We start from the raw sequence: 13,175 nt of genomic DNA on the forward strand, positions 1-13,175 counted from the left end.
TGAAACAGTGCTGCAAAATCTTCATTTTCTTGCTGTGGTTCAATTTCTTGAAACAGTGCTGCAAAATCTTCATTTTATTGCTGTGGTTCCATTTCTTGAAAAAGTGCTGCAAAATCTTCATATTCTGGCGCAGCAACTTGCTGTGGTTGTTCTTGTGGAGCAATGGCTTCAACTTCAGTTTCTTGAAAAACAGATCTGAGATATTCTCGCATTTGTTGATTTGCAACAATTTCTTCTTGCCTTTGCTCTTTCCGCATTTTCTGCATGCTCTACATTGGGAACAGCTGCTGGAACTTCATTTGGGGTGTCTTCATTATGATCATCAGCCATGCCTGATAGACTGATAGTGTTGTTTTCTTTCACAATGGTGCTTCTGATCGCAAGAGAAAAAGTGTTTATTTGGGAGATAAATTTGGTTCAAGAGAAATGGGAAATGGGAAATGGGAAATGGATTTTCTAGACAGTTCAAGAGATTTTTCTTGATCGAACCTTTTTTGCTTGATAATGGAGCCCAAATTACATATTAGTCTCCGGACTAAATCTGTTATAACTAACTGACAACCTGTATAATATACTTTGACTGAAGGAGACTATTACTGACTTGTAAATTTAACCATCTTGGTGGGGTAAAATATATTAATTACAGTAAACATAAGCCAGTTTGAGTTTTAGGCTCTTGGAACATGCGTACGAACAATAATGAAACCAAAAGCAATATATCTTTGTCATAATACTCATAGCAAAATGAACACCTGCAACCTTCATGAATTCCTGCTTCCGAACCAGTCCAAGATCATGACATAAAGTTTCCCAGCCTCCAGTGAGGAGAGGAATCTTGGTGACCTAAGTCTTGAACACCATTGGGTACTCGTTGCCAGCCATGTCACAAGTTGTTACATGGATGCCTTTGTTAGGGTTTTCACCATCTCTCAACAATGGCTTGATGTGATTTTTGACGTCTCTCAACAATGTTCGTGAATCGTTGATAATATTGACAAGTCTATCCATTTTCACACGAGTGAAGTAGAAGAGCTAAACCAATTGAATTATACTCTATTAACTAAATTAAATTAGTTAGCCATATCCACATGACATGTTGATGTGATTTATCAAAAATTTCTCAAATTATTATAATTCGTGCACAATAGTTACAAAATGCAAATTTTACAAAAAAGAAGGAACAATAAGAGAAAAAATCGTAGTCAAAGGTGGTTCATATGGTAGATCCAAAGATTCCTATGAAGATGAATCCGTTCTCTTAGAAAGGTTAGAATGGTGGTTCATAGTTTTAAAGGAAAATATTATCGCCGCGCGGCTATACTTGGTTGTTTCCAAATTTATTTTAAAAATAGTACTTCTACGCGGCCATTCTCGGTTGTTACCTAATTTTTAAAAAAATGGTATAGCCGGGCGGCTTTACTCTTAGGGTTAAAAAAAATAGTATAGCCGCGCGGCTATACTCTGTTTTTAAAATATTCTGGTGAATCGGCCTGGGCGATTCTAGGCTGGAGGACACCGACACCAGGGAGTTAGAGAGGGGGGACGGCTAGGCGGCCTGGGCGGGTCTGGGAGCCAGGGCTAGTCGTGTCCCAAATGAGGGGTTTGTTTCGTGTGGAGTGAAAGGAAGAGATAGAAAACTGTGTTTCTGTTGTTGAGAGAGTGAGAAATGGGAGGCAAATGAAGAAGGAATGAGAGATTTATAATTCCTGGTGGTCTTGGTTGGGGTAAAGAAAAGGAAAGGATAAATTAGTCGTCAACACGCATGCAGGGAGAGTTTGTTGATGTGGACTTTGAGAATGGTGCAAGAACTACTCACAGAAGATCTAAGGTTTCTAATTCAACATTCCATCTCACCCAGCTGCTATGGCACCACAGACAATTTGATTCGAATGGTGTGTGCTTTCTTTCATCAGATTTCAACTATCTTTCAATTTCAACCAATAGTGCTGACGAGAAAATTAATGTAACATTTTTAACCCTGAAATTAATTTGTTTTCTGGTTTAATTTGCAGCTGTTGGTAACATAGACACAAGTGGGATAAGCATGTTTGAAGAGGTCAAAAGGGTAATTAAATGGCATGCCTGGGTGGGATAATTGGCATTGTTTTGAGTTTGAGCCTCCTAAAAATTGTACAATATTCTTATTCCTATCCTCACCAAAGGACATGGCGTTTGCAGATACCCTATTTATTTATAAAACCAGTAGTTCTTCCACTTATGAACTGGGCTTGTAAAAAAAGAATGGGCTATGTGCCTGTTGCTATATATATAGAGTTGAACACAGCAAGGCGACAGTATCTTTGTTTGGACCTCCCATCCCATTATTATTATTATAAGTGTGGAAAAGCAAACGTGAAAATGGAGATTTTTGAGTCCCTTTGGCTTTTTCCTTTTTGTTGGAAATGATTTGGCTCCACTTACCGCTTGGACTTGCAGCACTGCAGTCTGCACCTTTCTTGTTATTCCTTGGATTATATTTTTCAACGTTTCTCTAAAGAAAAAAAAAAAAAGTGTGGTGAATAGTGATCGATTGATTTTCTTGTTAAGGGTATCTTTGTTTCTCGAATCTGAAATCTTTGTTACTATGAAGATCTAGTAACAAAGAAAAAAACAAGGTACGACAAAAGGTTAAGTAAAGGCTTGAATTGATTGATTTCTGTTTACCTTTATTATTTGTGATCCAAACCAACGGCTATATCTCTCACTTTTTCTCTCCATAAACCATCACGCTGTCTGTTACTCTGTTTGGTGGTGTTGTTTTTCTTCCTTCCTTCCTGGGTTTATTTTATTAGGCTTTGCATTTGGCGCTAGTTTTGCTTGTTTGTTTGTTTGGCTTTGGACTAGCTTAGCTGCTCTCTCTCTCGCTCTCTCTCTCTCTCTCTCTCTCCTTTTTGTTGGAAATGATTTGGCTCCACTTACCGCTTGGACTTGCAGCACTGCAGTCTGCACCTTTCTTGTTATTCCTTGGATTATATTTTTCAACGTTTCTCTAAAGAAAAAAAAAAAAAGTGTGGTGAATAGTGATCGATTGATTTTCTTGTTAAGGGTATCTTTGTTTCTCGAATCTGAAATCTTTGTTACTATGAAGATCTAGTAACAAAGAAAAAAACAAGGTACGACAAAAGGTTAAGTAAAGGCTTGAATTGATTGATTTCTGTTTACCTTTATTATTTGTGATCCAAACCAACGGCTATATCTCTCACTTTTTCTCTCCATAAACCATCACGCTGTCTGTTACTCTGTTTGGTGGTGTTGTTTTTCTTCCTTCCTTCCTGGGTTTATTTTATTAGGCTTTGCATTTGGCGCTAGTTTTGCTTGTTTGTTTGTTTGGCTTTGGACTAGCTTAGCTGCTCTCTCTCTCGCTCTCTCTCTCTCTCTCTCTCTCTCTCTCTCTCTATATATATATATATATATAATCTTTCATACACTCACACAGGCAAATAATTTAAAGATGGTGAGCTCCTCAAACTCAAACAGTGGCACACATGTACAATTCGGTGATACAAGTCACACCAAGATATTTGTGGGTGGATTGCCATGGGAGACTCAAAGAGACACCATGAAACGCTATTTCGAGCAGTTCGGGGAGATCCTAGAGGCCGTTGTCATCACTGACAAAATCACAGCAAGATCAAAAGGCTATGGTTTTGTAAGTTCACTCTACTCTTCTTCTTTTTTCTTTTCTTTTCTTGCCTATATTATATATATGGTTTAGTTTTGTAAGCAAGTCCAGTTGTTTTAATGAGTTGTTGAATATTTTTAATTGTCAGGTAACGTTCAAGGATCCAGAAGCAGCAGGGAGAGCTTGTGAAAATCCTAATCCTATCATTGATGGAAGGAGGGCAAATTGTAATCTTGCAGCCCTAGGAGCCCAGAAGAATCATTCAGCCACTCCTCAACCTCATGAACGTGGTGGTTTGCTGAACCTGAATGGTCTAAAAACCAAGTCTGATGACCTTTCCTAAGTTCGTTATATTATATATACTTAATACTTGTTGTATGTTTCAGAAACTGAGGAGGGAATGAAGAAATCCAGAGCATCATCCAGACCCTTTATCAACACAACCTCTACGTATTTATATTTCCATCAACACAACCCCCAATATGCATTCCCCTATTATTCTGCTTACGGGTAATTAAGAAACACTGGTCTATATATTTATTTTTTTATTTAACAATTCATTTGTTTTATAAATTAATACTCTAAGTGTGAATGGTCTTGGTTTCGTCATTCAGATATCCAGTTTACCAGCAGGACAACTATGCAATGGTTAGAATTTACTTGGGCTGATCAATGATTCATTCATTCATTCATGATATGAACACGTTGTCTTGATAATAATTACAAATGGTTTTAACATTTTGATGCAGAGTTATAATTACAATGGATATGGTGGTGGCGGCGGTGGTCGGGGCCAACACCACTGCTACCCTAACTCTAGTAATGCTGCTGGAGGTCCTGGAGGGTATCATCCGTTTTATTTCTATTCTCCATCACCTATGATGATTCTTGTACAGCAGCAGCAGCCACAGCAACGGGGCCCAACAACTTCCAACGCCAAACTAGAACCAACGGCCTCCTCACACACACTCACACTCACAGGGAAACAGCAACAGCATCCCCTCAGACAAGATCCAACAAGAAGAAGAAACTGACCTGAGATTACAAAATCCACTTGTCTTCTCTTCTGTTCCTCTTCATTAAGGGTTTCATTTTATGAATCTTATCCATTCATTCTTTCATCGTCAATAACCACATAATATATATATATATAGGTTAACTCTCTTCCATATGGATTTGAAACTAAACTAAACTAATTACTAAACTATGCATGCAAACATCAATTCTTCACCCACTTCATGCCATTGCCATCAAAGCAGCATGTGTACGCCTACGCTGCTACGCCACAAATTAAGACCAACAAACTCTTAGAATTCTTCTTTAAGAGTTTATGGTCATCACAAGCATCAAAACACTAAAGAGATTTCATCATAACACTTAATAAAATTAAACCATTTAGCTCCTCTGAATTCCATTCCAACTCTACAACTTTAAAATAAACCCACAGATAACCCCTCGTAGTAGGTATCAAACATGCCTACCACCAGCAACCAGGACAAAAGCATAGATAAACACAAAGTACGCCAAAATATTTCTCTGTGCATGCATGCGTCGATATATCTATCACCGGTAAACTAGTCCAGCAAACATGAAAATGTGGTTTACTGCAATGGAGAGCGAGGAGCACGGGGCCGAACAGGTGTCTTTGAAGGGCTTACCCTGCATACATATAATACATTCAAATGACGAGGAGGTCCAAAGTAAACTGCTCTTGAAAGAACATTGGGGTTGGGGGTGTATGTTGTCGGGAGAGAAAACAGTGTAAGCTAAACATTCTGCCAAACTAACCTTATCGGCAGTGATCCCAAAACGACACCACTACAGTTAAGAGCTGCAATTGCACTTTCAGCCTGCGAATGTAAACAAGAATCATTCTCAGATTAGCGCTATCTGAATTACAGAGCATAACAGAAAGGAGGAGACTAACATTTAACAACAGAAAAGAAAAAGACTTTTAGTCTAATCATTCTCGATAAAAATGCAAAATTGATTAAAAGAACAGAAGGACCTTTCCTAGTTGAAAATAATTTGTAAGTTTCAATGGCCCACATATGAATCATCAATCATCTAAAAAACAATGAAGAAGTACAATGACAATATGAACTTGTTTACTTGTAGTGAATAAACATGTTTTACCTGAGTTTCTGTTTACCATAATGCAATTGCTACATAGTGACAATAGTTAAAACTTACTGTGATATTCTATTGGAATCAGATAATAAAAGCCAACTTAAAATGGATAAAAAGTATTACTGTGGTAAGGAACCATTCTAGATAATAAAACAGTAGTACAAACTATTCTAGATTCCAGGTTATAAGCAGATCATAATAATTACAGCATGCTAGCATGAGTGATCAAAATCTTAGAATACAAAAGACCACCGGAAAAAATAGGTGGAATGCTGTATATAGTAACTCAGACAATAAATTAACTAATTGTTCTGGCAGAAAAGAAACGTCAAAATGATTGAGATGATCAAGCAAAACTTGTACATTTGACCTCAAGTAATTAGAACACACAATGGAGTAAACGAACTGAGTTCTCTGTCATAGTTTACAGAGACACCTGCCATCATAAACTGTCTACTGGTTTCACAAAAAGAGATGAAAACACACCCACACAAACTCACAGTGCACATAACACAGTAGGCTTGTGAGTGCTAAAAAAAACCCAGCATAAATATACGGAGCCCTAAGGTCCTTACCACAGTAAATTCAACAAACGCAATACGAGTGGAGTGATGATAATCTCCAAGTAGCCGCAGGCGTTGAACCTATACAAGCCAGGAAGATGTGAATACAATAAGGTTGCAGTTTTAGAACGAGCAGCAATAAAAATTTGTCACAGAGGGAAACACAAACCTCTCCACAAAGTGATTCAAAAAACAGTTTGACATCTGCTTGAGTGACCTGCATCAAGTGAACAAAAAAAATCAGGAACAGGTGCACAAGTTCTGGTCCTAAAACACCCAGACGAGATTAAAAAGTTGAAAAATACCTTCTTGTCAATATTTGTACAATAAATAGTTCTTGAGCACATCTCACGCTCATCATCAGACTGAATACAATAACAGAATAAATCCAAGTAAGAAAAGAACAGGTAAAATCAGCATAACTTAATCAGTTTGTAACACTCAACTGCAATAAATTTATACACATATCATAATTAGTAAAATTATATATTGATGACAAGCAGTCAAGTATGGTCCTCACCCTTGGCAAAAATGTTGGATTAACAGGTGCAATTGCAGTTTTCGAAGGCAGGACTCTCACTGGGTAATAGCCAAGCATGGTTCCTGACAGACTCAAGGCAACCCTTGCACCTTCTGCGAGCATACAATAGTTGATTCAGCATAACAAGACAAATACTCATCAATTCATAGTAACAAGACAGATACGTCAATGTACTTGAAGTATGTTAGCTTTTGATAATACCTTCATCTGTAAACTCAACAAAGGCAAATCGAAGAATGGAATTTGGATCACCGCATACACGACAGTCTACAACCTTTTGGAAGAAGACGGGAAAGAATTCAGAATTATGATCCACCATTCTGGCATTATCTCTATTGAATGAGTACAGATGAGAATAGTAAAAACTTGCTGACCTGTCCGCAACTAAGAAAGAGAGCAGCCAGGTTCTCTTCAGTAACCTGATATGCAGAGAATGGAGTGGCAGTTATACAACTATTATTTTTTGAATACACAAAATTTTCAAAATGTGACAACCACAAACAATGTAATTATTACCTGTTGATCAATGTCAGATACATACACAGTCCTCCTGATCATCTCCTCTCTCTGTGCCAAACTCATTTTGTAATAGTTCTTTCGCCGACCTTGACTACTATAGCCATTCTTCTTCTGCGGAAGACAAAAAATAAAACAAAAGTAAACCAAATTATCATAAGTATATCCATCATACAACAAATTATCCCATTCAAGTGAGCCCAAGAAGAAAACAAAACATTTTCCTTGGCTGAGTCTTTCATTTTTCAGAAACCAAACAAAAGGAAAAATAACTCGACTTTTTCATCACTTCATTTCTACATTTTTTTTTCAGAAACCACATTTTTTTTTCAGAAACCAAACAGCAAAATTTAACTTTGGCAAGGAAATGGAAAGATCATACATACCCTTCTTCCAATAAGTCCATTGGCGTTGTCAGAATTAATTTGTACTAGAAAATTGTTAGCATAGCCAAACCCACCAGCAAGACTGAACCCATGATTGTTGACAAGTGAGGGAGGCACAAACTCCTTAGCCATGGGATTCAACTTGGACAACAACTCCTCCAAATCTCTCATATCACGTTTGAAACTCTCATCCCCATCCCCTCCATTTCTTACCCCATTAGACCTCTGATCAATTCCATACCCGCCAGACTTGACCGCCACCATCTGATGGTTATCGACCCCATTGGTGTCAAACCCATTTTGCATCTGACCCATTTGAGGCTTGTGATTGCTTGTGGGGACTGACAAAGTTGTTACTTTCTCCTGGTTCTGAAACTTGTCCTGCGGATTCTGATCGTCTCCGTTTGACTGTAAATTGGGTTCCGCACTCAACACGACAGAGGAATCAACTCTGGGTTTTGGGTTTGCAAGATCGTTCTGTGCATTTGAGTCTGATGATACTGCTGTGTTGTCGAAATTTGGTGCATTCTCAGCAACCGCCATGATCAAAGACAACTCCTTTTATTTGATCCAAATACTGTATTTTTTTTCTTCTCGAGATTATCTGTAAAGTTATTGTTCACAACAACTGATGAGCAAAAATAGATGATTTATTCAACAAAAACATAAAATAAAAACAAATTTTAATTTTCAGAGAGAGTCAGATGATTATTTTCCCTGAAAAAAAATTACCTGGCTAATCTAGAGAAACTCCATTGAAATGAAATGAAAGCACCTTAAGATCGCTTTAAGTATAACAGATTAAAAAGGGCAAAGCAAAAAATAGGGGAAAAAAGTCTGCAATTTGGTAAGACAGAACAATACCTTTTTTTTCTCTTATATATATTATTTGTATATTTCACAGATGATGAGAGTAGGGAGAGAAAAAAGAAGAAAAGGGTATTTGTTTGTGCTTGGGATCGTCCGTTTACGCAGCACTGCCTTTTTGGACCTCCTTCACAACGTACCAAAATGATAATGCTGATGATGATGATGATGATACATTCCTATCTCTCTCTCTTATGAAAGAGATGATTTGGAAGGAAGACCCACCAACCCAATTTCCTTTTATTTTTTATTCCACAATAGCCCATGTGTTTTGTGATTTTTCTAATATATATATATATATATGTGTGTATGACATGCATCATGCATGTGTGACCTACATACACGCATGGGATGGGATTTATTTATTTATTTATTTATGCCTCTATAATATATGGAAACAAATTAAGTATTCATTATCATATTACTCACCCAAAAAAAAAAAAAATCTGGTATTTGGATATACATCATGACGTTTTTTGAATTTTTTTTGTCAGAATAATTTTTTTCAATTAGGTGGTTACGTTTCATATTCAATCCAGAAGAGGTTGTTGACTTCACATTTAAAATAAAAAAATTAGAAAGGTAATTCCCGATTTAGAAGTGCTCTATATTCTCTATATTGTTTCTTTTTTCTATTTTAATATTTTAAATAAAACTTTACAATTGTTTTATTTTGTTCGAGAATAAACTTTATTGGTATTAAGCATCTCCTAAAAGTATAAGCTGGAATTGTTTTATTTTTATTGATGAATAAAAATACAAAGACATGTTGAATTTGTTATGTATTTGAATAACTTGACAGTTGACGTTGACAATGGAAGCATTCAAGCATGTATGTATATGTATGAATGAATTCTGGTCTTTTCGATTGCGTTAGCATCTGTTTTCTAGTTTTCTTTCTCGGTGATCAAAATGAACTTTGAATCTCTTGTTGTGTTTCATTTGAATAAAAATTTGACAATCTCGTTTAGTAATTTAATAATTATAGGTTACGAAAAAATTAAGATGACATGTCTTTATCTTTTGTTAATTGTTTCTTTAATTTTTTAAATTAGCTTATTTTAATATACTCTTTTTTTACTTTTTTTATTTTTTATGAAGTAGTTATGCTCTCTTTTTTAATGAGGACAATTTTGAACAATTTAAAATATCACCATTAAAACATTTTGCTGAATATATATATAGATTTTTTGTGTACTTGCTAACCAACCAAATGCATAGAATATTGTAAATAATCAACTTATATTGACATACCTGGATTTGGATGCATGACATATACAAAAGTCGAGATCGGGTTGAAATACGGGTTGCGGCTTGACCTAATAATCAACCCGATCTAATTCAATGAAGATACTTCAAAATTGAAGTCGATCGACTACAATGGATCGGACCAATCCATTTCTCAAATAGGCAATTGGGTAAAATTGGATTATTGGGTGACGAAAGTTCAACATTATAAGCTCTTCCCTCCTTCATTACTTGATAAACAACCAAACAAAAGCGCAAATTCAAAATCGAAACTCAAGAGCAATCAAGCAAAAAACACTAAATACCAAATTTCATTTCAAAGATTCTAATTAATTAGTGTATCATAAATACCTGAATTGTGAATATAAACCAACATGGATATTTTGATAACACACAAAAAATTTGAAGAAGGATATCGAGGAATGGAGGAAGAGAGGTGTCGACCAAGATAAAAGAGGAGGGACATCAGCCCCAAATGGATGAGGAGAGGTTGGTGGAGCTAAATTACGACATGAGCTAGAGGGTGGTTTTTAGGGTTAAATGTTAAATGTAATATTATAAGGATTTGGCAAGGCGAGTTGCACTATCAGAATAGGATAATATGTCGGTTCCCCCTCAATTATACTAATAATGTTAATATGCCCCTAATACTTTTCATTGGCAACCAATTCCCCCCGGTAAATTATACAAAATTAGTCAATTTATTCCAATGTCATATTTATTGCAATTCCATATAAAATGTCCATAAGATAAAACACGTGACTCATTTTTAAAGGTCTTTTGGTCATTTCACGTCATTTTTAAATAAAGAAGTTCTATATGTCATCATAAGTAAGTTAGGTGCTTAGTACGTGACTTTCCACTTTTGCCAAACACTCACATTTTTATTAAATCATAAACATAACTTAAAATGTATGAGTCCCTAAATATGTGGAGTCTATCCACGAATTATACATAGAAGGTGGATTTGGAGCTCCTTGGAAGAAGCTCCTTAAATAAGTAACTGTTTTTTCTTCTCTATTTTTTTCACTGCTAAAAAAATAAAGTCAATAAACTATAATTTGTTTGCATAAATACTTATCAATCATGTGACCATTCCTTGTTTTTATTTTGTTTATATAATCAAAAGTGACCATTAGTTGTTGGTGAAACAATTGTTTTATAACCAACAATTAATTATTCTACTTATATATTATTTGGTCCACAACCATCATGTGGTAATTTAAAAACATACATGCTTATTATAATTTGATGCTGTTTACGCTTACCAGAAAAAAGTAATGATTTGATGCCCAACTACCAAAAGAGAAAAAAATAAAATCATCGCAAGGTTCCAATTTATTGTTTTTTGGCATAAGAAACTATAAAAAGTTGCCTAAATTATTAGAAAGAAAAAAAACCTAAATTTGTTAAAGAAAATTATTTTCTATCAATGCATTTGAATATATATAAAAAAATTCCCATTGAGGATTTGAAAAAAACCCTTAAGTGGCTGGGCGGTGGTGGTCCAGCATTGATAAGAAAAAGATGGAAGTAATCTATCACCCATCCCAAAACTATAACAAATTTTGTCTTATTTTAATTTGTTTTGTCTTAAGCAAAGAAATTTTGATCCATATCCACAATGGAAAAATATTATGTAAATTTAATTTTTTGTATTTTGGTATGAGGAAATCGTATTATTTACAAAACACGAGATTTAGAATTTGGAAAACATGTTTTAAATGATGGGAATACTAATAGGGACTTTGTTGTAAGGAACGGAACCCATCATCAGTCTGGTTTTTATTGCTAATTTTCAATCACAAGTTGTCGCATTTTTGTTTGGTGGTGGACCAGACCGGAGTCCGGAGTATATGATGGGACGCTGCCTGCCCAGACCAGATTTCAATTTGCCCTGAATTTGTTCAACGGTTGCGTTATTGCCACGTAATACAATTGATTCTTGTTTTATTTCTCCAAGGCAATGAATCTGATTGTGACAGCCAAATCTATTGCTATGCTTATCCAGTCATGCAAACGAAATCAACCGAAACCACAATCAATTCTAATCTAATCACATATTAGCAACAAATTTGTCAATTTATGAGCTGAAAAAATGCAAGACTTCAAATTCTTAAACAGAAGACAGAACCCTACTGGTTAATTAATCGTTATTTTTTTTCTTCCTCTTTTTTTGTGTCTTCATAATATTTAATATATGATTGGTCATTTTCGGATTTAGAGGGTTTGCCGTTTTAAGACCGTGATCACAGCTTCACAGATGACCAGGTTCAGGTTGCTTAGCTTGGGCCCCCTTCTCGTGCTGCCGTGTGCTTGAAATGGATAAAAGATTGAGAGAAGGGGTAATATTCATTCATGGTTTTTCTTATTATTTAGATATTTATTTCATTTATATAAAGGATAGTCTAAACTAGTATAATTTAGTAGATAAAATGAGACTCGAACTTGTGTGTAAGGGTACGAACTTATTACCAACCCGCTTAATTTTACATATACTTTTTATTTCTTATTACGTTAATGAAATCAATGTTACAATCTGTTATATGGGTTGGGTTTGGCAGGTCCATTTTGGGCGTATAGTCATGGACTTATTCAACATATGGAATAATGTCAAAACAAATCCTCATGGGGCAAAAGCCAGTCAAGTGATTAGTTTGAATATATCAAACCTCTCGTCTCCATTCTGACCAAATTTGCACGCATGGAATCATCGTCCTAGGCTCCTAGCTAATTTAACCAAACACAAACGTGGATGGTATTTTGAAATTGAGAAACAGACAACTTGGTGAAGGATGTTTCGGCATTAGGCCAAAGAAGAAGAAAGCTAAGGCTTGTATTTTGATGGTCAACTTTAGGTAACAAAAGAATAACCGGGGAAGCAACCTTGGAAGTCATAAACTTTGAAAAAACCTCCAACGTGATCAGAAGCGGACGAAGGAGAAAAAGAAGAAGCAAAAGGCAATTATCTTATGTTTAGTCAAACAAGGGTGCATATACAAAATGGCATCAGCTTCCTAATAATTCAAGTAGGCCTGAGCCAGACAGAACCTACCCGATCAAACCCAACAATTATTGGATCAATTTGGTTTGATATATGACTAACCCATCATATTTTCCGGTTTGGTATTTGTTTTCGGGGGAACCGGACGGGGTCCACCCACCAGTTAACTGCTTGAAAAAGACCGTTAACACCGAAAAGTTATATGTATATATATATATATTCATAATGGGCCGCCTTAAATTCTATCTTGATTAAAGCCCAAGGTCCTGCCCCAATTTTTTATCCAAGATTTGCGCTG

At 35.7% G+C, this 13,175-nt stretch overlaps 2 protein-coding genes across 4 annotated transcripts; one reads left to right on the plus strand and one right to left on the minus strand.

Annotated features, from left to right (window-relative positions):
* Positions 1,570-4,743, plus strand: LOC18787305 (RNA-binding protein 38). 2 transcript variants are annotated; one of them, XM_020557501.1, is made up of 7 exons: positions 1,570-1,892; positions 2,013-2,065; positions 3,437-3,649; positions 3,771-3,933; positions 4,009-4,132; positions 4,237-4,270; positions 4,372-4,743. In XM_020557501.1, exons 1-7 carry the CDS (start codon positions 1,763-1,765, stop codon positions 4,654-4,656), a joined length of 1,002 nt encoding a protein of 333 aa, XP_020413090.1. In that variant the 5' UTR covers positions 1,570-1,762; the 3' UTR covers positions 4,657-4,743. The 2 variants fall into 2 exon arrangements, with proteins under 2 accessions (XP_020413090.1, XP_020413092.1); XM_020557503.1 differs by lacking the exons at positions 1,570-1,892; positions 2,013-2,065 and adding an exon at positions 2,632-3,113 and having other exon boundaries at positions 4,366-4,743.
* On the minus strand, positions 4,928-8,857 carry LOC18786702 (polyadenylate-binding protein-interacting protein 12). Of its 2 annotated transcripts, none has more exons than XM_020557500.1 (11): positions 8,623-8,857; positions 7,759-8,362; positions 7,373-7,486; positions 7,231-7,275; positions 7,058-7,130; positions 6,836-6,948; positions 6,621-6,680; positions 6,485-6,532; positions 6,328-6,396; positions 5,411-5,472; positions 4,928-5,281 (listed from the first exon to the last, which is right to left on the minus strand). In XM_020557500.1, the coding sequence occupies exons 2-11, from the start codon at positions 8,299-8,301 to the stop codon at positions 5,224-5,226; spliced, it is 1,185 nt and encodes a 394-aa protein (XP_020413089.1). In that variant the 5' UTR covers positions 8,302-8,362; positions 8,623-8,857; the 3' UTR covers positions 4,928-5,223. The 2 variants fall into 2 exon arrangements, with proteins under 2 accessions (XP_020413089.1, XP_007218059.1); XM_007217997.2 differs by having other exon boundaries at positions 8,491-8,857.

This window comes from Prunus persica, chromosome G2, assembly GCF_000346465.2.
Source record: "Prunus persica cultivar Lovell chromosome G2, Prunus_persica_NCBIv2, whole genome shotgun sequence".
NCBI classification, from domain to species: Eukaryota; Viridiplantae; Streptophyta; class Magnoliopsida; order Rosales; family Rosaceae; genus Prunus; species Prunus persica.